The 27,980-nt window shown below is 40.0% G+C and overlaps 1 protein-coding gene across 1 annotated transcript; it reads left to right on the forward strand.

Annotated features, from left to right (window-relative positions):
• Nucleotides 1–6: 6 nt before the first annotated feature.
• map3k3 (mitogen-activated protein kinase kinase kinase 3) lies at nucleotides 7–19,182 on the forward strand. Its single transcript, XM_056238079.1, has 12 exons — nucleotides 7–69; nucleotides 260–380; nucleotides 1,121–1,254; nucleotides 5,340–5,413; nucleotides 5,514–5,581; nucleotides 5,696–5,791; nucleotides 5,878–6,039; nucleotides 6,196–6,344; nucleotides 6,851–6,982; nucleotides 10,332–10,461; nucleotides 16,002–16,179; nucleotides 17,088–19,182. The coding sequence occupies exons 1-12, from the start codon at nucleotides 25–27 to the stop codon at nucleotides 17,314–17,316; spliced, it is 1,518 nt and encodes a 505-aa protein (XP_056094054.1). The 5' UTR covers nucleotides 7–24; the 3' UTR covers nucleotides 17,317–19,182.
• Nucleotides 19,183–27,980: the final 8,798 nt, after the last annotated feature.

Here is a 27,980-nt window from a genome sequence, read left to right on the forward strand (position 1 = left end):
GATCTGCTGGACCGCAGCTCAAACATGAAGAGCATCAAGATCATGCTGCTGACACAGGAACAAAGCAATGTGAGACTTACAATTAATATATGTTAACATCAACCAGTTCAATTTGGAGAGAAGACAAATGGTGCAGAGCATATTATTAAATCTCTGCTCACTAGAAAGAGGCCAATTAGTACACGTAAGAATCCATAATATCGGCATAATGTTTTCTAAATGCTTAGTGTGCGTGTGTGTGTGTGTGTGGTGTGTGCAGGCCTCCTCTCCATCTCATCACACAGTCAGTAAGCAAGTTCGCATCAAAACTTCTCAGTCCACTGGTGATGTCAGCACTGCCTACCAGTCCTCGGAACCCAGAGGACGCCACCACTCCACCAGTGAGTTCACACACATGCACACACACACTGAAAAATCACTTTGCCTTTCTTATCAATCTTCTTGCCCTGGTCTCTCTCTCTCTCTCTCTCTCTCTCTCTCTCTCTCTCTCTCTCTCTCTCTCTCTCTCTCTCTCTCTCTCTCTCTCTCTCTCTCTCTCTCTCTCTCTCTCTCTCTCTCTCTCTCTCTCTCTCTCTCTCTGTTGTTTCTCTGACTTCCTCTGTGAGCAGTGGGTTGTTTTGACTTTAGATCATGCCCTTGTCACAGTGCATCATGTAGCATTTTATTTCAGATTTTCTTTGAGCTCGAAATAATCTACTGTCTGATTACATCATGCAACCTGTATGAGCATGTAAGTCTAACAGCAAGGCCATAGCTGAAATAAAGTTATACATATGCTTTATTTGACAGTGGCATTAATGACAGTTTGCGAATTTAAATCAAAATCAAAATATTAACGTGTATGATTTGTAAGGTGTCAATTTTCAGAGTAATTAAGGTAGTTTTTTCCCCTCTTACTAAATCACTGTACTGACTGAAAGGAAACCAAAATACAACAGTGAATTAAACATGATGTGAAAACAAATAGTTGCATGTGTGCACTCTCAATCTCACATCACAGCATTGACAGTCCAACTGAGATATGTTTGCCACTTTAACAGTAAGGCCAGATAAAGATCTTCTTGGAGTTGTTAAATTATTAGTTTTAACATTTTATGTCTTTTGTCTTGTCATTACCTAGGCTCTCAGAATACAGGGCGAAGTTCTCCGCCCCTGGTTACGTTCCTGAGCGGCAACAGCGAATCGCACGTCAGGGATCCTTACACCAGCATCAATAGCGAGGGGGAGTTCATACCTGAAACCAGTGACCAGTGTGTGAGTTCAAGGACACTTGCGCAAATATGTATATGAGGCACTTTTTAACTATAACAGGTTTAGTGCTTTGTGATAATTTTTCATTCATTTTCATTTTCATTCTAATATGATGATTTGATGCTCAAGAAACATTTTGTATTAATAAGTTTGAAAACAGTTGTGCAAAACATTTATTAGGAGTCTCTGATGAATATAAAGTTCAGAAGAACAGCATTTATTTGAAATATTTACATGTGTGTATGTATATGTCTTTATTGTCACTATTGTTCGTTTTAATGTGTTCTTTGCTGAAGAAATGTATTATTATTTTAAATTCATGACACCAAACTTTGTACAGTAGTGTACTTATATAAAAGTATATATGCTGTTCTATTATATAACATAGAACTGCCCCAAGGTACTAGAGCTACTATGGTATCTGATGAGAACTGCCTGGAAAAAGAAATCATTCCATCTGAGTGGCAAAGAGCGGTAGCAATCTTCATACCTAAGGAAACGAACTCCAAAGACATTAGCCAATTCCGGAACATTGCACTTACTGAATGTAGAAGGAAAGATCTTCTTCTCAGTGCTAGCCAGGAGGATGACTAACTATCTGCTCGAGAATGGCTATGTTGACACCAACTGCCAGAAGGCAGGAGTTCCAGGTTTCCCAGGATGTGTAAAGCACTCCACTATGATCTGGGACCAGATCCAGAAGGCCAAGCGGGAGAAGACCGACCTGCATGTCATCTGGCTCGACCTTGCCAACGCGTACGGATCAGTTCCGCATCAGCTGGTCAACTATGCCATGGAATTCTTCCACATGCCCACCTGCGTCAAGAGCCTGGTAGCTCAGTACTTTAGCAACTTGCAGATGTGTTTTTCCTCCAGGGACTTCACCACCGGATGGCAGCGGCTCGAAGTAGGAATCGCGATGGGGTGTACTATTTCTCCAATACTGTTTGTAGCAGCCTTTGAGATAATCCTCAATCGGGGCAAAGGCAAATGGTTGGGGGGATCAAACTCCCAACTGGCAAGAGGCTTCCCCCACTGAGGAGTTACATGGATGATGTCACCAGCCTCCTTCAGACAGCAGCATGTACATCAAGACTGCTGAGAGGATGGACGAATTGATGTCATGGGCAAGAATGAAGATCAAGCCCTCCAAGTCTCGGAGCTTGTCCTCAGGAGAGGAGTCAGAAATGACAATACCATCTTCGTCATTGGAGGGGAAAAAATCCCACTTCTATCAGAGCAACCGATCAAAAGCCTGGGGAGGCAGTACACTGCAGACCTATCTGACAAACAGATGGGGAAAACCGTCATGAAGCAGCTCTCCGACGGACTGGCAAGGATCGACCAAAGCCAACTCCCTGGGAAGTTTAAGGTCTGGTGCTACCAGTTTACACTCTACAGGAGGGTGATGTGGCCCGTGAAAATGAGTGAGATTCCCTCATCAACTGTAAGTAAGATGGATGGAAAAGCCAACTCATTCATCCGAAAGTGGTTGGGGTTGCCACGGTGCCTATCTGAAACCGGTCTATTTGGAAAAAAGATGCTGCAGCTACCACTGCAGTCCATACAGTTGGGCTACATGCAAGAAAAGACCAGGTTGGTTCTCGAGCTGAGGGAGTCCACAGACGAGTCAGTAAAGAACGCAAATGCCAAGGTTCCTACTGGCCGCAAGTGGAATGCCCAAACCGAGGTCGATCAAGCTGTCGGTCGGCTACAACACCGGGAGATCATGGGCAGAGTTCAGGTAGGAAGAGCAGGTCTAGGATGGGGAGAGACGCCACGCTTTTGGTCCAAGGCCAATCGCAAGCAAAGGAAGGAGATGGTGGTAGCAGAGGTGACGAGGATGGAGGAAGATCGCTACAAAATCAAGGCCGTGGCGCAGGGTCGACAAGGAAGCTGGACAACCTGGGAGGGAATCATGAACCGGAAATATCAGTTGGTCAGACGTGTGGAAGATCCCACAGGCAAGACTTAGTTTCCTTATTCGTTCAACCTACGACACGCTTCCCTGCCCTCGGAACCTCCACCAGTGGTTTGGAAATGAAGAATCCTGCGTACTCTGCAATGCTCCCAACGCAAGTCTCCAGCACATCTTGGCAGGCTGTAAGATCGCTCTCTCACAGGGACGCTACAGATGGCGCCACGATCAGGTCCTGAGAAAGCTAGCCGAAGTACTTGAGGAGTGTCGACAGGGTAGCAAACAACCACCATCAGCAGAGGACCCCACCATCTTTGTGTCGGAAGGAGGGGTAAGGAGAAGCACCAGATCAAGAGAAACAGCAAGGCTCTTCTCCCCAACCAGGAGTGGGACATGAGGGTTGACCTAGATAAGCAGCTCCGGTTCCCCACGGAGATAACCACCACATCTCTCCGGCCAGACACAGTGGTGTGGTCAATCAAGGCGAGATCGACGCACCTCATTGAGCTCACTGTACCACTGGAGGAGGGGATCGAGGCCGCCTTCGCACGGAAGAAGGCCAAGTAGTACTCGGAGCTTGCTGCCGAGTGCCGGGAGGCTGGCTGCAGACGACCATCCACCAGTGGAGGTCGGATGCCGAGGTTTCCTTGGGGTGTCAACCATACGCCTCTTGAGGGAAGCAGGAGTGGCCGGAGGGAGGCTAAGGAGGGCAACAAAGGATCTGGCAGAGGAGGCAGAGAAAGGTAGCTTTTGGCTCTGGCTGAGGAGGAAAGATAGGTGTTGGGGGAAGAACATCTGACCCCAGATAACAGCAGCAGGGAGAACAGCTATCAGCTGCAGGGGGTGACAGGGAGACGTCCCTGTCACTGCTCTGCCACCAGGAGACGTTCCAGAATTAAAGGAGCGAAACGTCGGTGAACGGTGGTTTCTGGCCGATGACCCTGCAGCTGACCCATGGGCACTGGAGGAGGTGCGACAGGCAGCAATGCCCAGCAGGTGGTAACATCTTCCTGTGCAATTACTTATATTACGTTACATTTATATTAGGGCTGGGCAAGTTAACGCGTTATTATCGCGTTAACGCATTTATTAATTAATGCCGACAATTTTTTTATCGCACGTTAACGCAGTTTTTTTTTTTTTATTATTATTTTGAAAGTCCGTTGCTCACTGGCTCTGAATACACATAGGCCTACAGTCAAACCATGGATCACAGGAGGGGTGGGATGTTGGTCAGCCAGCAAATAACCCACCCAAACAAGCAGTGGAGAGGCTTTGGCAGGTTCTCTCAGGTGAACAGAAAGGGAGACAGCGCTCCGCAAGTGAATGACAGGCGCTCCATGGATAGTAACCATGGCAACGGCTTCTGTGCGCTACGCAGCTGTAGCCTTTTTAACTTAAATTAAAATTATACATAACTTTACCTGATAGGCCTGCGTTTAGTTTAGCGGAGATGCTCTGCCATGTGAATTCCCTTCTGTTGATGACGTCCTGATAACTATTTAGATTGGGAAACTCACAAACAGCGAGCCGAGGTCCAGTCTCTACCAATGATTTGTGCTGCGCGTCGTGTAGCTACAAAAATTAAGTTTCAACTTAATACAAAAACAACAAACCATCGGGAGAAAACAAACTGTTAACTCAAACTTGAAGAGGATAAACAAAGAATCAAAAAACGAAACAAGACACGCCAACAACTCAGCGTGACAAAACAAAGGAATCCGCTCCCTCCTCCTCTCTCTTCCGCTTCCGGTCTGCGTGAGATTTTTATAGCAGGGACGCCCATTCAGGTGTAAACGTCGCAATGATGATTGACAGCCTTAACCGCCAACAGCACCACCCTGAGAGGTAATAGCGGAGAAAGTGAAAGTAAAACAACAGAACACCATATCACCATATCATACCATTGGTAACTTGCATATTTTTGCAGCCAGTATGTGTGGAAAAGAGCAACATGTACCGCATATATTTCAAATACTGCACAGAAAAGGTGTCAGGGTTACCTTGAAACAGTGAGATGTTCCCATATAAATGCCACATTCTACAATTGTCATAGAAGCTCTGTGAGAGAATTCAAGTAAATATACCACTGCAGAAATTACATAATGTCACCTAATCATCTAGTTTGCCATCTGAGTCCATTAAACTTATAATTGACCTGTATTTGAAGGTGCTGGATCCTTGGAGCAGTGCAGAAGACTCAGTGTCCGGCAGCTGTCAGTCACTGGACAGCAACTCTGACAGGTGAGGACCAGGATACAATCGGAAAAGTATTTGAATGATACTGTAATTGTAAGCACCTGTTACTGTTATTTTGCATTGATTGGTGTCTCTTGTTTCGTAGCCCCTCACTCAGGAAACCTCGTACACACAGGGTTAAGAGTTACCCTGACAACCGACAGGACTGTGCTGGTGTGTTTCAATAAAGATACTGCTGCAATCAGTAAATCAATTGATAAAGTTTTACAAACCTGCTCTTCCATTGACCCAATTGTCCGTTCTCCTCTTCCCATTCTCCTCTTTTAGACCGGGAAAACCATGCGAATGATAAGATTGTGGGTAAGGGAGGGACGTACCCTCGAAGGTATCATGTGTCCCTGCATCATAAAGACCACAGTGAAGGTGCGATATCCTCAGGCCTTTCATAAATTTGAGTGTACTCCTACACTCCAGGTCCTTTATTTTAAACAAATAATGCTGCTCCTAAGGTCGACGGACGTTTCCGCGGATCCGTCGTCCCCATGGAAACTTGTTCACATTGGTGCCATCACGGCGATCGCTGAACGGCAGTGAGGAGAGTTTGGGGAGCTGGCAGCTGGTGGATACTCAGGCCAGACTCCGCCCACAGGACCGCCCAGTCCCTCATAAGTGTGAGTGTGATATAGATTATGATGTTGTACATTATAGTAGTGTTTATACGCATTTGTCAACTGCTTTGATGTATTTAAGATGTATATATTTGTGTGAAATTGTCAATTGATTGGTTTCATTTATCATTGTTGTATCATTATATGCATTATGTGCAGCTCCTACAGCTCCAGTGACGTGGCGTAGGGGGAAGTTGCTGGGCCAGGGTGCTTTTGGAAGGGTTTATCTGTGCTATGATGTGGACACAGGCAGAGAACTTGCAGCAAAACAGGTTCATTTTGACCCTGCCAGTCCAGAGACCAGTAAGGTACACTACACATATTTATTTTATTTTATTTAGCCTTTTCTCTTCTCTTTTTGTTCTTTTTCTCTTTGAGATTATCAGCATATTTCTTTTCTTTTCTCTTGATTTATGTCTATATCTTTCTTTTTCAAACTTTTCCCCCACTCTTTAAACCCTTTCCTGTCTGCCATTGCAAAAACACGCACTGTCGCTTCCTGTATCTGTGTGTGATTGTGTGTGTTGGGCAGAGGGGGGTTTTGAGGCGAGGGCAAGTGGTGTAGTCTAACAACGCATTTCACATTGATCATGCCCTCACTTGTTGACACAAACACACACATATGCTTGCTCACACAATCAAAAAATTAAATGCTTCCATTATGTTTGTGGTTTCCTATCCTCTGTTTGGCTTTAGTGTGTTGTGATTTTATATTCTTTCAGTTGATCTTCCACCTATATGCTCATGCTCCCTCTGGTCACAGCCGCTCGGCTCAGCTGTGGTCGTGTCATGACTCTTGCCCCCCTTTCTGCAGGAGGTGAGCGCTTTAGAGTGTGAGATACAGCTGTTGAAGAACCTGCACCATGAACGAATCGTCCAGTACTATGGTTGCCTTAGAGACCACAGTGAGAAGACCCTCACTATTTTCATGGAGTATATGCCTGGGGTGAGTTTGAAAGAGCATTGGGTCATCAAGTATTGGGAAAGCAACAATGATTAGACTTGTTAAGGGAAAAGATAGCAAAAAAGTACAATTCTGTAATTCCATTTGCATCATGTCGTTCCAAACCTGTATGCTGTTTTTTTTCCATGGAATTCATGGAAATAATCTTTTTTTTATAAAATGACAGATCACGGGGTGTCATGCTCCAAAAATAACAACAACAAAAGAAATCCACATGACTTCTGCACTATATATTTTTATATATATATATATATATATATATATATATATATATATACACACTCACCTAAAGGATTATTAGGAACACCATACTAATACTGTGTTTGACCCCCTTTCGCCTTCAGAACTGCCTTAATTCTACGTGGCATTGATTCAACAAGGTGCTGAAAGTATTCTTTAGAAATGTTGGCCCATATTGATAGGATAGCATCTTGCAGTTGATGGAGATTTGTGGGATGCACATCCAGGGCACGAAGCTCCCGTTCCACCACATCCCAAAGATGCTCTATTGCGTTGAGATCTGGTGACTGTGGGGGCCATTTTAGTACAGTGAACTCATTGTCATGTTCAAGAAACCAATTTGAAATGATTCAAGCTTTGTGACATGGTGCATTATCTTGCTGGAAGTAGCCATCAGAGGATGGGTACATGGTGGCCATAAAGGGATGGACATGGTCAGAAAAAAATGCTCAGGTAGGCCGTGGCATTTAAACGATGCCCAATTGGCACTAAGGGGCCTAAAGTGTGCCAAGAAAACATCCCCCACACCATTACACAACCACCACCAGCCTGCACAGTGGTAACAAGGCATGATGGATCCATGTTCTCATTCTGTTTACGCCAAATTCTGACTCTACCATCTGAATGTCTCAACAGAAATCAAGAAAATGTCCAATTTTGGTGAGCTCTTGCAAATTGTAGCCTCTTTTTCCTATTTGTAGTGGAGTACCCGGTGGGGTCTTCTGCTGTTGTAGCCCATCCGCCTCAAGGTTTTGCGTGTTGTGGCTTTACAAATGCTTTTCTGCATACCTCAGTTGTAACGAGTGGTTATTTCAGTCAAAGTTGCTCTTCTATCAGCTTGAATCAGTCGGCCCATTCTCCTCTGACCTCTAGCATCAACAAGGCATTTTCGCCCACAGGACTGCCGCATACTGGATGTTTTTCCCTTTTCACACCATTCTTTGTAAACCCTAGAATTCTTATCTTATCAGATATTGTCTAAAGAAGTAGGTAAAGGGGAGCATAAAGTATCCGTTGCCGTATTCACATCCAGAGATAAGAATGGTAGAATTCTAATGGTAGAAATGGTCCCAGTAACTGAGCAGATTGTGAAATACTCAGACCGGCCCGTCTGGCACCAACAACCATGCCACGCTCAAAATTGCTTAAATCACCTTTCTTTCCCATTCTGACATTCAGTCTGGAGTTCAGGAGATTGTCTTGACCAGGACCACACCCCTAAATGCATTAAAGCAACTGCCATGAGATTGGTTTATTAGATAATTGCATTAATGAGAAATTGAACAGGTGTTCCTAATAATCCTTTAAAGGGGTCATATAATGCCATTTTTGTACAAGCTAATATGATTCTTTAGGGTCTAAATTAAAAGTTTGTAATATACTTTAATTAAAAATTCTCATTAGTATTGTAAGAAAACACTTATTTTACCTGGTTTTCAGCACGCCGTTTCAGTGCATATGCCTTTAAATGATCATGAGCTTTGCTCACTCCGCCCCTCTGTTCTGTGCGTACACCGTTTGTAACACAATAACCATAACGCATTGTTCATTATAAACGTGGGATTATGAATTATATGGAGAACGTTGTACATAGAAAACATGCAGTAATGTACCCTGAGTGTAAACCTTAGACTCATTCATCGTGAAGCGATTTGCAAAGATAAAAATATTAATATAAAGTTTAATAAAACGTTACACTCACTTCAGTTGTTCTAGAGGTTCAGCAGGAACACGAATTGCTGGTACCGATCCTTTTTTCAGGAGCAGCTGCTCAGCAAAACCAGCTTTATACTGATCCTCGTTTATAAAGCAGTCTGGTGAGAAATGATTCGCGCAAACATGAAAGCATTGACGTTGCTCGTGGGGAATATTCCCTTCGAAAACAAAATCAGCCACTGCGTCTTCAGCGGTTCGGATTTAGGAACATTAAAATGACTGTGTTGGTTATTACACCCAAGAACAGAACACCACAATCGCTTGGACGCCATTCTGCTCATAGACAGTGCTCCAGCATATCAACAATGACCGCGCCGGTCCGCGCAGACTATGATTGACAGCTGGCTCACGAGCGAGGGCGGGTCTGTGTTGAAACGCGCCTGTCAATCAACAATCGCGGGAGGGGCGTCCGACCGTGTGACGTCGAACGGCTCGATTTGAGGCAGGGGAAAACATATAAGGAGATTAAAACAAAAACACTGGATGGATTTTTATCATTATATGATGGTTGTGTACAGACACTGCCAACACACATTTCAGTACAATCAACTTGTAAAAGTGCATGTACCATTATATGACCCCTTTAAGTGAGTGTGTGTGTGTGTGTGTATATATATATATATATATATATATATATACATATATACAGTATATATATATATATATATATGCATGCATGTATGGATGTATACTACAGTTCAAAGGTTTGAGGTGGGTAAGATTGTTTTATTTTTTCGAATGTAGTCTCTAATGGCCACCCATTTATTGGATCAAAAATTCAATAATATTTCACAGTAATATTGTGAAATATTATTAGAATTAAAAATAACTGTTTTCTATTTGAATATTTTAAAATATAATTCTACTCAGCATTATTTTTTTTCCAAAAATGTTACTGACCCCAAACTCTACTGGTAGTGTATATTTACATTTACCGTACACTACGTTTTCATATATGCATTTATAAATTTTTAGATCATTATATACATTTTCTGAAGCCATATGATGGCTTTTTGTGAGAAATGAACCAAAAGTATCGTTCATTTATCTAATTGATTAATCTGAGTCTTATTCATTGAGGCTTATGCACCTCTGCTGCAACTCACAACTCAAATATAATATGACAAACTACATCTATGGAAACTACTACTTTAGTGTTCCAGCGATAAAATAAAATGAACAGCATACAGGTTTGGAATGAGTAATTAATGACACAATTTTTATTTATATTTTCATTATCACTCTAATGTTTTTATTTTTATTTTTTTATCTTAAGGGTTGTAATGTGTCATCACACACCTGTTTGATAGCAATACTGTGGTTGTGGTGTAGAGTTCAGCGTGATTCACTGGTGCTGTGGTTTTTGACCCCTCAGGGTTCAGTCAAAGACCAGCTAAAGGCCTATGGGGCCTTGACAGAGAATGTGACGCGCAAGTATACGAGACAGATTCTGGAGGGCATGTCCTACCTGCACAGCAACATGATCGTCCACAGGGACATCAAAGGTACAGCCTGGCATTAGACCTCACATAGTCAAAAACAAACACTTTTTTTGTGTTGTTGCAACAATTAGTTATTTGAAACAAGTGTACTATGTCAAAGTTCAATTTGTTTGTAAATTCACACTGCTGACCAATGGGAAATTTATTCTGTAGAAAATTAGTAATATTTGAATAGTGAGTATTCTGAGTAAAAAATTTAGTTTTCATATTCAAATACTTTTAGATCATACTTTTAGTATAGCTTGTATATCTATAATATAGCCAGGGTTTGAAATTAACACCCACCAATGCGGGTAAAAATCAACTGTGGCGTAACGCTGTCAAAACACTAGCCATTTTGGCATGTTACTTATTATGTTTTCTCTCTTTGCTGGGGAATTTCGTGTGAGCCAAATCTGCGCAGATTTAGCGCAAATACTCAACTCGTGAGTCGTCATGATATATTAAATACAGCATATTGCACAGAATCTGCAGATATCTGGCTTACTTGACTATGCATGTCACTACGCAACAAATAACTGCGCGCTTGTTCATTTGCATTGAAGCAATAGCGAATATTAAAAAGCATTGAGACATTGTTATTTACCAACATCATACTTTTTTTTTAATGTTCTTTGTACTGTATTGATCTGTCCACCTACAACACATTTTTGGTGATGAGGATGACAGAGGAAGGGAGGATATGGCTGTACGACAGGATTTTGTTTGAATAAGAAATGAACGTATGAAATCCAAATTTTATAATATACAAGCTGTGACATAGTTAATCTTTGGCCATTCATAGTTTATGGCCATTCATAGCCGGTTACTTAAAAAAATAATGGCCAAATTGGCTGGTGAGTGAAAAATTTCATTTCAAACCCTGAATATAGCCTATCTATATTTCGTCATTTAGCAGACGCCTTTATCCAAAGCGACTTACAACTGAGGACTAAAGCAAGCGAGTCATCGTGAATAGGCAAAAACAATGCAAGAAGTGCTCAAAATACAAAGTTCAGGCACTGCTCAGAGTAGCATAAGCCAGACAAGGGAGGATTTAAAGGAAAAATAAATAAAGATTAAGTGCTCACGGAAGACATGAGTTTTCTGCTCTCTTTTGAATGCTGTCAGGGATTCTGCATTCCGGATGAGGGTGGGCAGATCATTCCACCAGCATGGTACCGTGAATGAGAATGTTCTGGAGAGTGATTTTGTGGCTCTTTCTGATGGTACCACGAGCCGTCGCTCATTGACCGATCGTAGGCTTCTGGTAGGGATGTAGACTCGTAGGAGCGAGTGAAAGTAGGACGGATTCTGGATCATTTGTAGAGGTTTAGTTGCACATGATGGAAGTCCAGCCAGAAGAGCATTGCAGTAATCAAGCCTAGAGATAACCAGGGCCTGGACGAGAAGTTGTGTTGCATGCTCAGTTAGGAAAGGCCTGATCTTCCTGATGTTGTGCAGTGCAAACTGGCATGATCGAGCTGTCTTTGTAATGTGGTCTGTGAAGGTCAGCTGGTCATCAAATGTTACTCCAAGATTTCTGACCGACCTTGATGGGGTGATTGAGGATAAATCTAGTTGGATAGTGAAGTCGTAGAGACGGATTGGCTGGGAGGACGAGAACCTCTGTCTTTGCCAGGTTGAGCTGCAAGTGATGTTCCTTCATCCATTCCGAGATGTCCGCCAGACAGCTTGAGATACGTGCAGCTACTGAGGGATCATCTGGTTGAAATGAGAGGTAGAGCTGGGTGTCATCGGCATAGCAATGGTAAGAGAAACCCTGTGCCTGTATGATGGGTCCCAGTGATGTGGTGTAAATGGAGAAGAGGAGTGGTCCAAGAACTGAACCCTGAGGGAACCCCTGTCAGTTGATGTGCTTTGGATACCTCGCCTCTCCATGCGACCCTGAAGGACCTACCTGTGAGATAGGACTCAAACCAGTAGAGAGGAGTACCTGTGATGCCCAGTGATGAGAGGGTGGACCGAAGGATCTGATGGTTCACAGTGTCGAAGGCAGCAGACAGATCCAGGAGAATGAGAACTAGGGCTGGGCGATATGGCCAAAAAAATTTATCACGATATTTTTTTATATATCAGTCGATATCGATAATTATCACGATAAATGTCAAATCTTTATTTCTTTCAAGTTTAAAGGCAGATTTTTGCTCCTAAGTGAAAGTTGTATAAACCAGAGCGTTGTGGTTTTAAAAATCTGAGGTAGAACATTCAAACATTTGTCATTTTTCCTTAACAAAATAAATATCTGAAGAGAAAAATATTTCTCCAGCACAGTTTGCAGTGCAGGCTGGAATATGCAAATTACATGTTTTGTCTCGAAATGCATATTTGACAGTGAGTTGACAGTAAATCTGCATCCTAACTCAAGCTAATACTACTATGTTAAATTTATGTTCATTAACAAAAACAGTAACATCTGTTTTTTTTTTTATTTTTATTTAAGGACCACATTTTTATTTGGTAAAATGTAATATTCTGACTGTTTGAGTTTTATTAAAATTAACCATTGGTCATCCAGTATTATGCATTTAGATCATGATAACCACAGATAAAGCCAGGTACAGCCCATAGCACCTCACTATCATGGCAAAATGTAACTTTATGGTTTCTATGGTATTTGTATGAAAAACAGTAGCCTAACAGTTAAATACATTATTAAATACTGTAATTATATTCCATTAGTCATTTAATACATTGTCTACATTAATAATATTATACAATTTAAAATGTATTTCCCACATTTCATGGTGCAGTTAATATTACTAGGCTAACGTTACAGTAAATCCATGGTAGGCTAAATGGATTCAGTATCAATTCAGATTCTTACTGTTTCGCTGCGCACAGTGTTTCTCCTGTTTGTCAGCGGTGTTTCATCTGCCTTTGAACTGATTTAAACTGGACATTTGTGTTCTTCGCTGAACTTAAGCGCTTCTCACTGGATCTCGTGAGCGAGACGATCAGAGTAAACGCGTCTGCTCTAGTGAGCTCGCCTCGCGCCGCGCTGCCGTTTGGACTTTGAGCCGAGCGGATAAACAGTCCGTGAGGCGCGCGCGGTTCAAATGAGTTTCGTTCCGCTTTTGGCGCAGACATATTATCGAACATTTATCGACCTCTTGATATCGTTTTATCGAGAAAAAATATATCGCGATAATTATCGTTATCGTTTTATCGCCCAGCCCTAATGAGAACTGATGATTTGGAAGCAGCTTTTGCGGTCCGCAGGGCTTCTGTGACCGACGGCAATGCAGTCTCGGTTGAATGCCCTTTCTTGAAGCCAGATTGGTTGACATCCAGCTGGTTGGTCAGAAACAGGAAAGATGATACTTGGTTGAAAGTAACTCGTTCTAGTGTTTTCGCAATGAATGGTAGGAGAGAGACAGGTCTGTATTTCTCTAAAAGTGATGTTTAATGTTGTTTTTTTTAAGCAGTGGAGTTACCCGAGCCTGCTTGAATGCTGTAGGGAAAATGCCAGTGTGAAGAGATGAGTTGATGATGTGTGTGAGTGCTGGTAGAAGTGTGGGAGAGATGGCTTGTAGAAGGTGTGAGGGGATGGGGTCTAGAGGGCAGGTGGTAGGATGATTGGAGAGGAGAAGTTTAGATACTTCTTCCTCGGTTAGTAGAGAGAAGGAAGAGAGAAGGTTTTTGGCTGTGGGAAAGGTTGGTCTGGGTTCCTGTGTGTGTGGAGCTGAGAACTGACTGCTGATAGTAGTTGTTTTGTTGGTGAAGAAGTTAGCAAAATCATCAGCAGTTAAAGAGGAGGTGGGTGGTGGTCGAGGTGGAGTTGAATGTCTTGAAAACTGTTCGTGTGTTAGAGGTGCTGTTGATCTTGTTGTGGAAATACGAAGATTTCGCAGCGTGAACATCAACAGAAAAGGAAGCGAGCAGAGATTGATACATACTCAGGTCAGATGTGTCTTTTGATTTGCGCCATTTCCTCTCCATTGCCCTGAGTTTGGTCCGGTGTTCGCGAAGAACCTCAGATAACCAGGGATTAGAGGGAGTAGCGCGTGCTGGCCTGGAGGAGAGAGGGCAGATATTGTCTAAAGAAGTAGGTAAAGGGGAGCATAAAGTATCCGTTCCCGTATTCACATCCAGAGATAAGAATTGTGAGGGTGAGGGAAGAGAAGATGACACAGCAGAGGAAAGGTGGGAGGCAGAAAGTGAGTGCAGGTTTTGTCTGAAAGTAACTGGTAGGGGAGTTGGTGGTGCATGGGTAGTGAGTTGTAAATTGAAAGAAATGAGGAAATGATCTGAAACGTGGAGATGTTTCACCAAAATGTTGTCTGTGATGCAGTTGCGTGTGTAAACCAGGTCCAGTTAGTTGCCTGATTTGTGAGTACCTGTGGTGATGAGCCGTTTAAGATCGAAAAAGGCTAGGAGAGAGATGAAGTGTGTTGCATACTGCTTCTCTAGATGAATGTTGAAATCACCAAAGACTACAAGTGGGATGCCATCCTCAGGGAAAGAGGACAGCAGCACATCTAGCTCCTCTACAAAGCTTCCCAGTTGACCTGGGGGTGATATGTGACTACAATGTGGATCTTAATGGGAGTTGTTAGTGTAATGGCATGATATTCAAACGAGATGTCATTGCATAGAGAGGAGAGAGTTGAGAATTTCCAATTGTTAGAAATGAGAAGACCAGTACCCCCACCCCTCCCCGACTGGCGAGGGGTGTGAGAGAAAGAGAAGTTGTTAGAGAGAGCAGCAGGGGTTGCTGAGTCTTCTGGACGGATCCAGGTCTCAGTCAAGCCCAAGATACTAAGAGTAGAATGAGATACAAAGGCTGTAATGAAGTCCGCTTTATTGAGTGCTGACTGACAATTCCATAGACCCATAGAAAGCGTGAGAGGTGTGTGTGAGGATGAGAGAATAGGATGCAGATTAGCAGTATTGCGCTGCCTTCTGTGCGTGATGAGAGAGCGTTGTCGAGAGACAACAGGAATGTATTGAAAGCACATGTTGAGTAAAGGAAATAAGGTCAAGTGGTGAGGAGAGGGGAGAAGATACTTAAGTGCCTTGCTGGTTTCCTTGCTCGGTGGAGTCGCAGGTCTTTACCCGAGAAGGCTGAACGCTGATGCTTCCGCGACAGCGCGCACACTACATAGATATATTGCTTTCAATCGCCTAAATGTGAGTACAGCTGCCTCGGTCCAGCAATTAGCACAGCAAAAGCAAATAATCCGAAAATGGGACAAATTGAAACTAGCTGTTTGGAGGGCGCTCCACTTAAGTGCTATAAAATTTAAACTGCAATACTTTCAGACGCGGCTTTTATTTGAAAGTCGGAACGCGTCTAATTAAAATAAAGATTTGTTTGAAGGTCAAACTTTAAAATAACCAGAGAATCGAAAATAGTCTTACCTTGTCGCAGATAGTAAACTGAACAACAGGAGAACTGGATATTAAGAAAAAAACACTTGCGCTCTGTCGTGTCTACAGACTGACAGCTTGACATTATATCTAATATCTAGAACTATCTAGATCTTTCGGTCCACTGCATGTTAACTGTTCTCCGTGGTCACTTCCTTCGGTGCATTCAGGTGCCAACATCCTGCGAGATTCAGCCGGCAATGTGAAGCTGGGAGATTTTGGTGCCAGTAAACGGCTTCAGACCATCTGCATGTCCAGCACTGGGGTCCGTTCTGTTACCGGAACGCCGTACTGGATGAGCCCAGAGGTCATCAGCGGAGAGGGGTACGGCCGGAAGGCAGACGTTTGGTGAGACCAGGTTTTTGTTTGTTTTGTTTGTAAATTTTATATATTTTTTTAAACTAAGAAAAAAACATTTTAAGACAAAGAGATTTTGAGATCGAGAGAAGCACGTGCATGCTTTGGAACAGCATTTTCCATCTTCAATCATGGGAACCTTAAACCTGCATATTTTTACTAGAGTGAGAAAAGCAGCTGGGATTTATGGAAGTCAATGTTAGAGTGATTCTTGCAGTAATATAAACAGCAACAAATTTGCACCATTTAGATGAGCTCATCTAGTCCAAGCCAATTTTTACTGTAAATTGTTTATTAAACAGACATGATTGTGATCTGTTGCGGAGAGTTAAAAAAAAGCAACATTTTCTAAATATTAAGAATCTATTTTTAACATGCCAAAGAAAAGCTTTTTAAAATTGGAGAAAAAGAACATCCCTGTTTTTTTAACCCTAACTGCACATATTCTCATTCAGTGGGAGTGGCTTAGTTGCTGCTCAGGGATTCCTCGACATAAACTGATTGGACAGTCTCCCGTCAGGTCAGGGGAGCAATATGATTGGCTGAAAGTCAGCTCGGAAAGTTTGTGGTTGTCTGGGTCTCCATATAGGCCACTAGCATATAACACTATAAAAAAACATTCTTGATCAGTATTTTCATCTTATTTTCAAATTACAAAATGTCTATAAACATCCATAAAAAGTATAATAAATTTACTTGAGGCTAAATTAAAAAGATAATTGCCAAAAATCAATCAAAATGTATGAGATAAACACCTGGAACTATAATCTGAAACATCTGGAATCTATAACTTTACTGACAAATTAACAGACGGTACTTGAAAACATGTGGCATGTAAAATAAAAAATATCATGTGACCTAACGGGTCATTAATCTTAAACTGTATGTTGTGTGAACAGGAGTCTTGGCTGCACTGTGGTGGAGATGTTGACAGAAAAGCCCCCTTGGGCTGAATACGAGGCCATGGCGGCCATATTTAAGATCGCCACTCAGCCCACCAACCCCCAGCTGCCCTCCCACATCTCCGAGCACACGCGGGACTTCCTACGCTGCATCTTCGTGGAGGCCAAATACCGGCCGAGTGCGGAGGAGCTGCTCAGACATCCCTTCTCACAGATCTTGTGCTGAGGAGGCCCACTGTCCATCCAACTGCTTCAACTTGTTAGTTTCCCTGTTCAAAAACATCCAAGAGTGTGATAAACTCAGTTCCAAAGGCAATCTATGTTTCCAGAGCATGTGACCTGCCAGCACCCAATCAGCTGTTGCCTGGATTAGGTCACAAAACTGGTTTATTCTCTATCAGTTTAAAATGTGGTGTCTTTGTGACAGCAGGGGGCGCCACAGGACTTTCGTGCTGCATACACTCTTTAGTTCAGGAATAAACAGGTTGATGGTGTAAGAGCAGATGAAACAAACATGATACTGTCTGAGCTGTTTATTACAGCTTTACTTATTACAGAACTTATTACAACAACTGCCAAATGTGCCTTCTGACGCCAACAGGGTCTGAATCTCCTTGAATGAGGTTTTCAGACATCAAGAATGTCTCCTAGTAATGAATGTTTCATACAGTCCACAGCAGAGTTGTGAAGCCAATGCTTTACGTGCCAGTTTCCCGGGATCTTGTTTTTGACTACAGGCACTTAGTGTTAGAGGAAGCGTAACAATTGTGTCTCGGTTTGTTTCTGCCTTCGACAAATGAGGGTCTTGCGCACGTCAGTCTCGGATGCTTTGAATTTGTGGTTAATCTTATATTTTGATTAATCTTTATAGAATTGCACTTCCTTGATTTGTCGTTTGTAAGTAGCATTTAGTCTGTTACAGAAAGCAGCTTGCTCTCTTTTTTGACTTGAGGGTCAGGGCATGAGGTTAAAGTGAAGAGGTTCTTTGGACGAACCGTAATACGTAGTTTTGTACCACCGTAGTGCCTTATGGTGTCCTGTAGAGAGCAGCAGTACAGTCTTTAAGATGCAGCTAATCTCACTAATAGTCTTCCCATAGTGATAAGATGTCAAATTGGGAATCTCGTAAGGCGTTTTATCGGTTATTTAGGGTGTGGTGAGATATTGAGAGCACATTAAGATGTATATTTTTCTCTTCAGCCCAGCCAAAGAAAACGTATTAAGAAAGTGCCTTGAGTGTCGTATGGCAGTATATCGGACTCATTTGGATCAGATGCACTTTTATTAAATGAATGTTGAATTTACCAAATTGTTCGTTTGTTACACAGAATGTGAAGCCTTTTTCACTTTTATTTATATCCCATTGTTCAGCCATTTTTATATACGAGTATATATATGTTTATGTATAAATCTATTTTTATATAGTGACTCTGTCTGAACCGAGTTGTGCTAATAGTAACAGAAGATGAGTTAGAAACAAGAATTGTAAAAGCAGCTGGTTTTGCAGAGACTACAACATGATTTTACATGTTTATTTCTGGCTGGAAATTGAGCTCTGGCGATTTATGCCGCACCTGATCTGTGCAAGTCACAAGTCCTCTGTACTCTCACTTTTTTTAAGTGTTTATTGTGTGTGTGTGTCTATTTCTGTTTATCCGTCTGCTTTTTCCCTGAGGATTTTGGAAAAAATCTCATGCAGACAGGATTTGAATGCAGGTTGTAACAGGAAGTGACCAGTGCCTTGAATCATTCTCAGTAATACATGTACACACAGAATTTCACATTTGCTGCCACTTAGGAATGACTTGCACAGAGATGCATTTACCTTTATGTATTCAGAGTTGCAGTGTTGGAAAGAAAACTAAGAGGTGTAAAAGAAAGATTTTTTTATGTTAAGAATGGTTTAAAGGTTGATGTACACTAACTTTCAAAGTGTGGAGTCAGTAAGATTTTTGTAAAATAAGTTAATACTTTTTCTCATCAAGGATGCGTTAAATTGATCAAAAGTGACAGTAAAGACATTTATAATGTTACAAATGGTTTCTATTTCAAATAAATGCTGAAAAAAATGATCATGGTTTCCACAAAACAAATTAAACGGCACATCTGTTTTCAACATTGATAATGACAAGTAATGTTTCTAGAGCAGCAAATCATCATATTAGAATGATTTCTGAAGGATCATGTGACACTGAAGACTGGAGTAATGATGCTAAAAATTCAGCTTTGTCATCACAGGAATAAATTACATTTTAAAATATTGTAAACTAGAAAACAGTCATTTTAAATTTGCAATAATATTAAGTTTTTTACTTTATTTTTGATCAGATAAATGCAGCCTTGGTGAGCATAAAGGACTTATTAAAAAAAAATATACACTCACCGGCCACTTTATTAGGTACCCCATGCTAGTAACGGGTTGGACCCCCTTTTGCCTTCAGAACTGCCTCAATTCTTCGTGGCATAGATTCAACAAGGTGCTGGAAGCATTCCTCAGGGAGTTTGGTCCATATTGACATGATGGCATCACACAGTTGCCGCAGATTTGTCGGCTGCACATCCATGATGCGAATCTCCCGTTCCACCACATCCCAAAGATGCTCTATTGGGTTGAGATCTGGTGACTGTGGAGGCCATTTTAGTACAGTGAACTCATTGTCATGTTCAAGAAACCAATTTGAAATGATTAGAGCTTTGTGACATGGTGGAAGTAGCTATCAGAGGATGGGTACATGGTGGCCATAAAGGGATGGACATGGTCAGAAACAATGCTCAGGAAGGCCGTGGCATTTAAACGATGCCCAATTGGCACTAAGGGGCCTAAAGTGTGCCAGGAAAACATCCCCCACACCATTACACCACCACCACCAGCCTGCACAGTGGTAACAAGGCATGATGGTTCCATGTTCTCATTCTGTTTACGCCAAATTCTGACTCTAACATCTGAATGTCTCAACAGAAATCGAGACTCATCAGACCAGGCAACATTTTTCCAGTCTTCAACTGTTCAATTTTGGTGAGCTCTTGCAAATTGTAGCCTCTTTTTCCTATTTGTAGTGGAGATGAGTGGTACCCGGTGGAGTCTTCTGCTGTTGTAGCCCATCCGCCTCAAGGTTGTGCGTGTTGTGGCTTCACAAATGCTTTGCTGCATACCTCGGTTGTAACGAGTGGTTATTTCAGTCACTGTTGCCCTTCTATCAGCTCGAACCAGTCTGGCCATTCTCCTCTGACCTCTGGCATCAACAAGGCATTTCCGCCCACAGAACTGCCGCTCACTGGATGTTTTTTCTTTTTCGGACCATTCTCTGTAAACCCTAGAGATGGTTGTGCGTGAAAATCCCAGTAGATTAGCAGTTTCTGAAATACTCAGACCAGCCCTTCTGGCACCAACAATCATGCCACGTTCAAAGTCACTCAAATCAACTTTCTTCCCCATACTGATGCTCGGTTTGAACTGCAGGAGATTGTCTTGACCATGTCTACATGCCTAAATGCACTGAGTTGCCGCCATGTGATTGGCTGCTTAGAAATTAAGTGTTAACGAGCAGTTGGACAGGTGTACCTAATAAAGTGGCCGGTGAGTGTATATATAGGCTATATCACTGGCTAGTAGTGTATTTCAGAATGCAGGAAAGTGTTATTATACTTGGAAAGTAAGCACATGGGACTTGGAATGTTTGTGATGAACTGAGAAAAGTGTATGAAAAGGTGCCAAGCTTTCTTTGGAAATGTATTATGGGGCGTTGCTCAAATGAAAGGGTATGTCGATGCCAGGGGCAAAATTCCATTCAGCTTGACGACTTTGTTTAGCTCAGGGTTTGAGTGACAGGTGTCCATCATACGGGCACACCAACACTGACCACAGGACCAATTGTCCTCCTTTTATATTATTTTGAAAGTATTTTGGCCTCCTCAAAAGAGTTGAATGGCTCAAATATGATCTTAAAAAGCTGCTAGTTCTTGCTTAGGCAGCTAAAAATCAGTATTGTACCAAATGTCTCAGAGAAATGTCACAGTAAGTCTAGTTGAGAACCCTGGGATAAGCAAAAGAATACAAACCAATAGGTTAGATAAACAGTATATGATTATGTATCTTGACATGAGACTTGCAGTGCAAAGTCCAGTGTATATTTTCCAATAAAATAATATGCATAAAACAAACTTGTATGCTTGTTTTTAGTCTTGAATATACAGTATATAGTATCATTTTCAGTGTTCTCTAATACCCATTATGTGTGTTTGTAAGTGATTCTTGCTAACAGTGTGTTTCTCAGCATCAGTCTTTGTCTATTTGGAGTCAGTCTAAGCCAGTCACAGTACTAACTGCTTTTCTCTGTGAATACACGCCATTGTGGTATCAAGGAAGGAGGGACTGAATTTATAGCGTTTGCTCCCCCTCGTCTCTCAGTTCAGTGAAATATAGTGCGAAGAGAAACATTATGTTCAGGCAGGAATGAGGCCCATGTAAAGAAGTGACTTATGCAACGTATTTCTTTACTGCATTTTTTTTTTCTGTGTTCACTGCCTTTAAGGCTTCATTTGTTAGTCACGGTGTTCCTCTGGTCTTTTGACAGTCAGACAACAAAGTTAATCTTGCGCATGTTAGACCAGTTGTGACCGAGAAAGAATGCATTTCTTTAGAATTCATCTGAGAAAATGTCTTAATGCATTTATTATCTTAATGCTGTGGGCAACGTGTCGTTGTGTTTTTTAGAATGACATGTTCTTTGTCCATTTTTTAAAACTCTTAAGAATTTTTGTATTTTCCCTTTCAATAACTCAGTATTTAGTTTCAGTATTTTAGGGCTGCCAAAGTTGATGCGAAATGATACCAAAAACATTTCATGTTTAACATGAACATTTTCAGGACTTTCTCACCATCTCGATATCTAGTGGCATTTTCATGCCAGGTTATAAACATTTACAATATATATATATATATATATATATATATATATATTAATTAATTAAATAGAGATCCTTTTTATTTTATTTTAGTTGTTTTTTTACTACTATTTTTTTTTATCTATTTTTATTTTATGGTCATTCATTATATTTATAAAGTTTTCATTTAATTTAACAAACATTTAGTTGTTAAAAACACTGCAGCGTTTGAAGCACAACAAATGTCTCTTGTCTTCTAAGCGGAGCACCTGGCTGGATTTTTTTGGCAAAAAAGATTTTTTTCACTTTACACTGGACTTGTTATTTGTTGTGTTAGATATGATTCCCATATAATTTAAATTTGTATTCCTCAGAGTCAACATGCACACGCATAAACAAACATAAATGCACAAACATAGTTTGACAGATTAGTGTAGTCTCGGAGTCTGGTTTTGGCTTTGTCTTGGCTGATGATCAGTCAGTGAAAACGTCATTAGGATTCTGCTGTTCGCTCCTGCCTCATAACACTGAGGACATGAATCAGCTGTTTAACGTTTCCAAACCTGAGAGAACGAAACCAAGCCGCAACGATAAAAATAACAGATTGACTAACAAAAAATGAGAAGGAATTGAAGAGGGAACAACTGGACATTTCTATGGAAATGCTTCTCGTACAGTAACTGACTTTCCTCTTTGAACTTTTCACCTCTCTTAAATGTTTCGTCTCAGACAGACATTCCCCCAGTTACCGGGGCTGAGGCAACCACAGTCACCCCTGCAGATATTTATTAGGGGATCGCAACAACGGTTCCTCCATGTTAGTCCTGACACTAAACACACCAAACAGCATAAATTACAGCAAGCCTTGTAGTGGCCAGTGTTGGGCATTGTGCATTACAAGTAATCCAAGTTACGTAATCCGATTACTTTTTCCAAGTAACTAGTAAAGTAACAAATTACTTACAAAATTTACAACAAAATTTACATTTCAAATCGGCCTAAGTTACTTTGATTTTTCCATTTATTGACTGACAGCTCTCCTGTCTACATGTTGAGAGATATCGTAAGTATAGAGGTGTTGTGTGTAAACATGATGGTTATTGTAGTTCTAGACTAAATGTGAGCAGGCATTTACTCATCTTACTTAAACAAAAACAGATTCAGTATTCATTAAAATCAATAAAAAAAAGTGAAATGCAAACTCAGAATATCCAATATTACGCAAACCTGAGCTAATTAAATATCTTAAAACAGATATAATTTGTATTTAATCTCCCTTTATTAACCAATGTCTTTACTGCTTAATATATAAGTATAAGTAATATAACAAGTATTATAAGTAATATTAAGGGATAAAAATAATCCAATTCAACCATACCAATAAGCAAAAAGGACTTTAGATAAACATCACTTTTTTTTCTTCTTTTTTTTTATTGTTGAAGAGTGATGAACATTCTTGTCTGAATTGCGCCCTCTGTACAGGTTTGAGTTTGCATTTCATTCTTATTAATTTCCCTTATGCACCTTTAGTGGCCTTTACGTTTGCCAAAAATAGAATACATTTTTTTTTGTATTAAAAACAAACAAACAAGCAAGCCCAGCCCAGATGAGAAGTAATGCCAAAGTATTACTATTAGAAATTACTTTCCATAAAAAAGTAATGCAATTAGTTATATTTTAGGGAGTAACGCAATATTGTGCATTACTTTTAAAAGTAACTTTCCCCAACACTGGTAGTGGCAACACTCCAACACTTTCAGGAACATACAGTGTGATTAAAGGCTCATTCGTATTCTAGTCGCCCTGTCATGTTTCAATCAAGTTTGCAAGTTTGTTGATAATTTAAGTAAGAATTCAAATGAGTTTTATTTAATACCTAGTTTTTTTTTTTTTTTGACTTTCTAGTCAGAATATTTCTGATTTATATATTTGATTTATATCTTATATATATATATAACATATATATATTGTTTCACACACCTGCAGCAATACATGTTTAAACCGACAAAAAGCAACACATTAAGTGGAAATCATTTATGGAGACGTTTAAAGAGCCTTTATTGCATTTTTACAGTGCTCATGAAACTCACATTTCAGTTATAATGGTGGTGAGTGATCACATTTTAAATTTATTTATTGATTAATAATTGATAAATGATTCTTCATGCATAAGGCTCTTTGTACACTGCACAGAGACGTTCATCCACACAAGTCTTGATCGCAGCAGTGGACGTTTTCCCCAGGTGTGCAGGACTCCTCACAGGTACGGGACAAATGAGAAACTGAAAATAGACAATCATATATTAAACAGGCCTATATTATTTAAATTATATACTGTATATATATATATATATATATATATATTATATATATATACAGTCAAACCAAAAATTATTCAGACACCAGATATAATTTTTGATGATTCTTTTTTTACTAGTGGTTGCAGGACACTATAGTTCATTTATGTAAGTGGGGATAGCAAAATACAGTAAATTGTGACATATTATACCCAAAACTTCAACTGATTTGATAACTGTTGAGTTCTTGTCATATTTTATTACCATTTTCTAAACTATAGCGAATAAACGGTGATAATGTGAGAAATGTTGAAGGTGTCTGAATAAATTTTAAGTTTGACTTTTTAAACCGAGGCTCAGAGCTGTAGTTTTGCATAGCAGTGACAGGGTGAGGAGGACATGTCTCAGAACGTACTGGTGGCCTCGGTCCTGCAGAAGTTGGCAGATGGGGGGCATTGGGTTAGGACCTTGCAGTTGTCTTCCACACAGGTGAAGCACTGCAGGGAGTGCACTGCACAGAGAATGAAAGAGACATGACCACAAACAGACCATTAGGTACTGTGGAATTGTATGTAGAAAGACCAGAAGCAAGCAAGATATACATGGTCATTGTTGATTTTTCCTAACTATTTCAGTACAATTACAGTATGTTTAGCACAATCGTTTCAGACAACATTTCCAGGTTTACTTCATAGTTCTGAATTCCAATCACCAGTACGATAAATCTCAGGTAGGCCTATTCAGTATCTGTTATTCAGCAGTTATAGAAGATAAACTCACCAGTAGTGCTGCACACAAGCATCAGAGCAAGAGCACAAACTAGAGCCTTCATGGTTGCAGCTTTAACAAACTCCTTTTGAAGCAGTGGTGTCAGTGAGTGTCTGGTAAACTGCAAGCGTGTCCTCGATTATATAGTCTGCTTGCAAAATTAAAACCAGTTTTTGCTGAGAATAGCTACAGGTATGCTGTAGTACAGGATTATTAGTATGCTGCTGTACAGGATTATTAAACACCTCTGGGCTAAAAAGTTATTGGCTTGAACTTCTGATATTTCATGAGAAACACTCTTAAAAACAGTCACCTAAGATAATTAAATAGTTGCCATATGCAGCTTTGTACTGCTACAGCAATAGAGAGACACAAGGAACTGTCCTGGGGAGTTTTTTTTGTTTTTTTTTGTTCTAAAAAAATCTAATAGACCTGATAGCTTCAGGTCACTTTCAAAGTATTCTGTAAAGGGACCTGTCAGATTGAGATGACTTTGTTATTTGTTCTTTTTTTTCCTTCCATTAGAAAATATGAATTGTGAACTGCTTGAGGTGGAAATAAGGCACTAAAATTGAATAGAACTGCCTTTTAACCAAGTTGATAACTTCTCATTTACATTGTTTGATTTAACATTCAATGTTATAATTATAATGTTCTTACAGTATTAACCGTAAGCCAGCAGATTTGTAGTAAAAAAATCTGTTCTAAATCTGAAAAAAAAAAAAAAAAAAAAAAAAAAAAAGTATGCTTTAAAGTTCAAGTTCGTAAATTCTAGAGAGAGTAGATAAACAGGTTTGGCTTGCTATAGGATTTAAGGCAAGTATACTGTAAAAAGAAATCATATTATTCTAATTTCATTTCTACATTACAATTCTTAATGTTGCAGGGAAAAATGACGTTTCTCTCTTCTTTCCCCAATTTAGTAAATGTAATTTATAAAATATATAAAATTGTATATATTTTAAAGATACTAATATGTTAAATATTTAATATTTTTATATCTGCATTACCATTTAAAAGCTTTTGGTGAGTATGATTTTTTAAAAAGAAATTAATACTTTACTTAATATATTCCCATTCATCCAAGAGCAATTAAGAGACACAACTATTTTCAACCTTAATAATAGTAAATTAGTAATAGAAATGTTTCTTGAGCAGCAAATCATCCTATCTGAATGATTTCTGAAGGATCATGTGACTGAAGTAATGATGATGACAATTCAGCTTTGATGACAGAAATAAATGACATTATATAATATATGAAAGTAGAAAACAGTTAATTTAAATTGCAATAATATTTCACAATATGAATGTGTTTAATGTGTTTTTGATCAAATAAATGCAGCCTTGGTGGCCAAGAGACTGCTTTAAAAAAAATGTGACACAATTTTCCCACTGACACATCTTACCCCACTTTTCTTTGTGATTTTAGACTGCAGAAATAGACAAAAATCTTCACATATACCCAACACTCCCTGGACCTGACCGTCCACCCATAACAATCCTGCACTCTGCAGGTCATCAGTGTTGCCGGCTGATGAGCTCATCCCCTACAAATCTGTTTTGGTGGATGTGTTGTTTCATTCTGGCTGTGAGTCTCTCTGCCACTGATACACTCCTCTATTGCTGACAAGGGCATAAGCCAGACCATTTGTGTCCTATATCTTTTGCACTTCAGTAATACATAATGATGCAAAGCAGTGAGTCTTTGGTTCTTTTGACTGGATGTTTGTTACATTTTTATATTTCTAAATAATGTTTTTATTTTATTTAAATATATATGTGATAAATTTATTAGCAAAATGTCCAAGCTACATTTATTTAAACATTTGTCAAGTAAGCTTTTCAAGGCAAGATTTTCCTTAAATATTGGCTCAGATTTATCACAGTTATCGTATGAAGACTTGAAATACAGCAGATGGGATATATAGTCTAATTTCATGATGCTTTGATACGTTATTTTATTATTATTTATAAATCGCCACAATATACTATTATTTTTGTTTTGTCAGTTTTCATTTTAATTTGAGTTTAAGTCATTTTATTAGTTTCTATTTTTTATATTTCTATTTAGCTTTAATTTATCTTTATTTCACATTTCTAAAGGTTTATCTAATATTTATATTTTATTTGATTTCAGCTTTATTTTAATTTAAGAAAAGGATTTTTATTAATAGTTTTAATTTTAGTTAACAATAACAACAGTGGTTTTGACAGTGCTTTTTTTTTTTTTTTAGCTTGACATCCCCTGGTCTCCATTTACTTTAATTTTATGGCAGCTCAGGCATTTTTTCATAATATCATCTTTCATGTTCCACAGAAAAATGAAGTCATACAGGTTTGGAATGACATGAGGGTGACAAAATGGTGACATAATGTTGATTGTTAGGTAAAGATTCCTTTTGATAGTTGTACTGTGAGTTGTGTAAAGCTGAATAAGTCAAATCCTCTGAATACAACATTTTCTGGTAAACAGTGGTGCTGAAAAGTGTGTGTGTTTGATGTTCCCAAATCAGCACAAAAGAGAGCTTTAGACTCTATTTATAATGAAGAATTACGTAATCACCCCAGTGTATGTGACATCATTAAAATCACTCTTGGAACGGCAGAAAAACTGTGACTGAGAAGGAGAGGAACTTCAAATTAACTCAGAAGAGGTACAAAGCTGCACTTTATTATGGGGTGAGAGAGAGAATTGAAGTGACAGTCAAACATCAGTGCCATTACAGTCTGTCTCTGTGTGTATGTGTTCCAGCAGTGGCATGAATAGGATTTTCTCTGTCTGGCTGTGTCCCCTCCCCACACACGGTGCACCCCACACCCCGAGAGACAGACCAAATAGAGTGAAAAGAGGCAGTCAGGAGACTGGGTGGACAAGCACAAACAATTCCGGGCTCACATCCCTGGCCTTTGCCCTCCCTATTGGACCCCCTCTCTCTCC

The sequence above is a fragment of the Rhinichthys klamathensis genome, unplaced genomic scaffold (assembly GCF_029890125.1).
Source record: "Rhinichthys klamathensis goyatoka isolate OS25496 unplaced genomic scaffold, OSU_Roscu_1.1 h1tg000507l_1, whole genome shotgun sequence".
Lineage (NCBI taxonomy): Eukaryota > Metazoa > Chordata > Actinopteri > Cypriniformes > Leuciscidae > Rhinichthys > Rhinichthys klamathensis.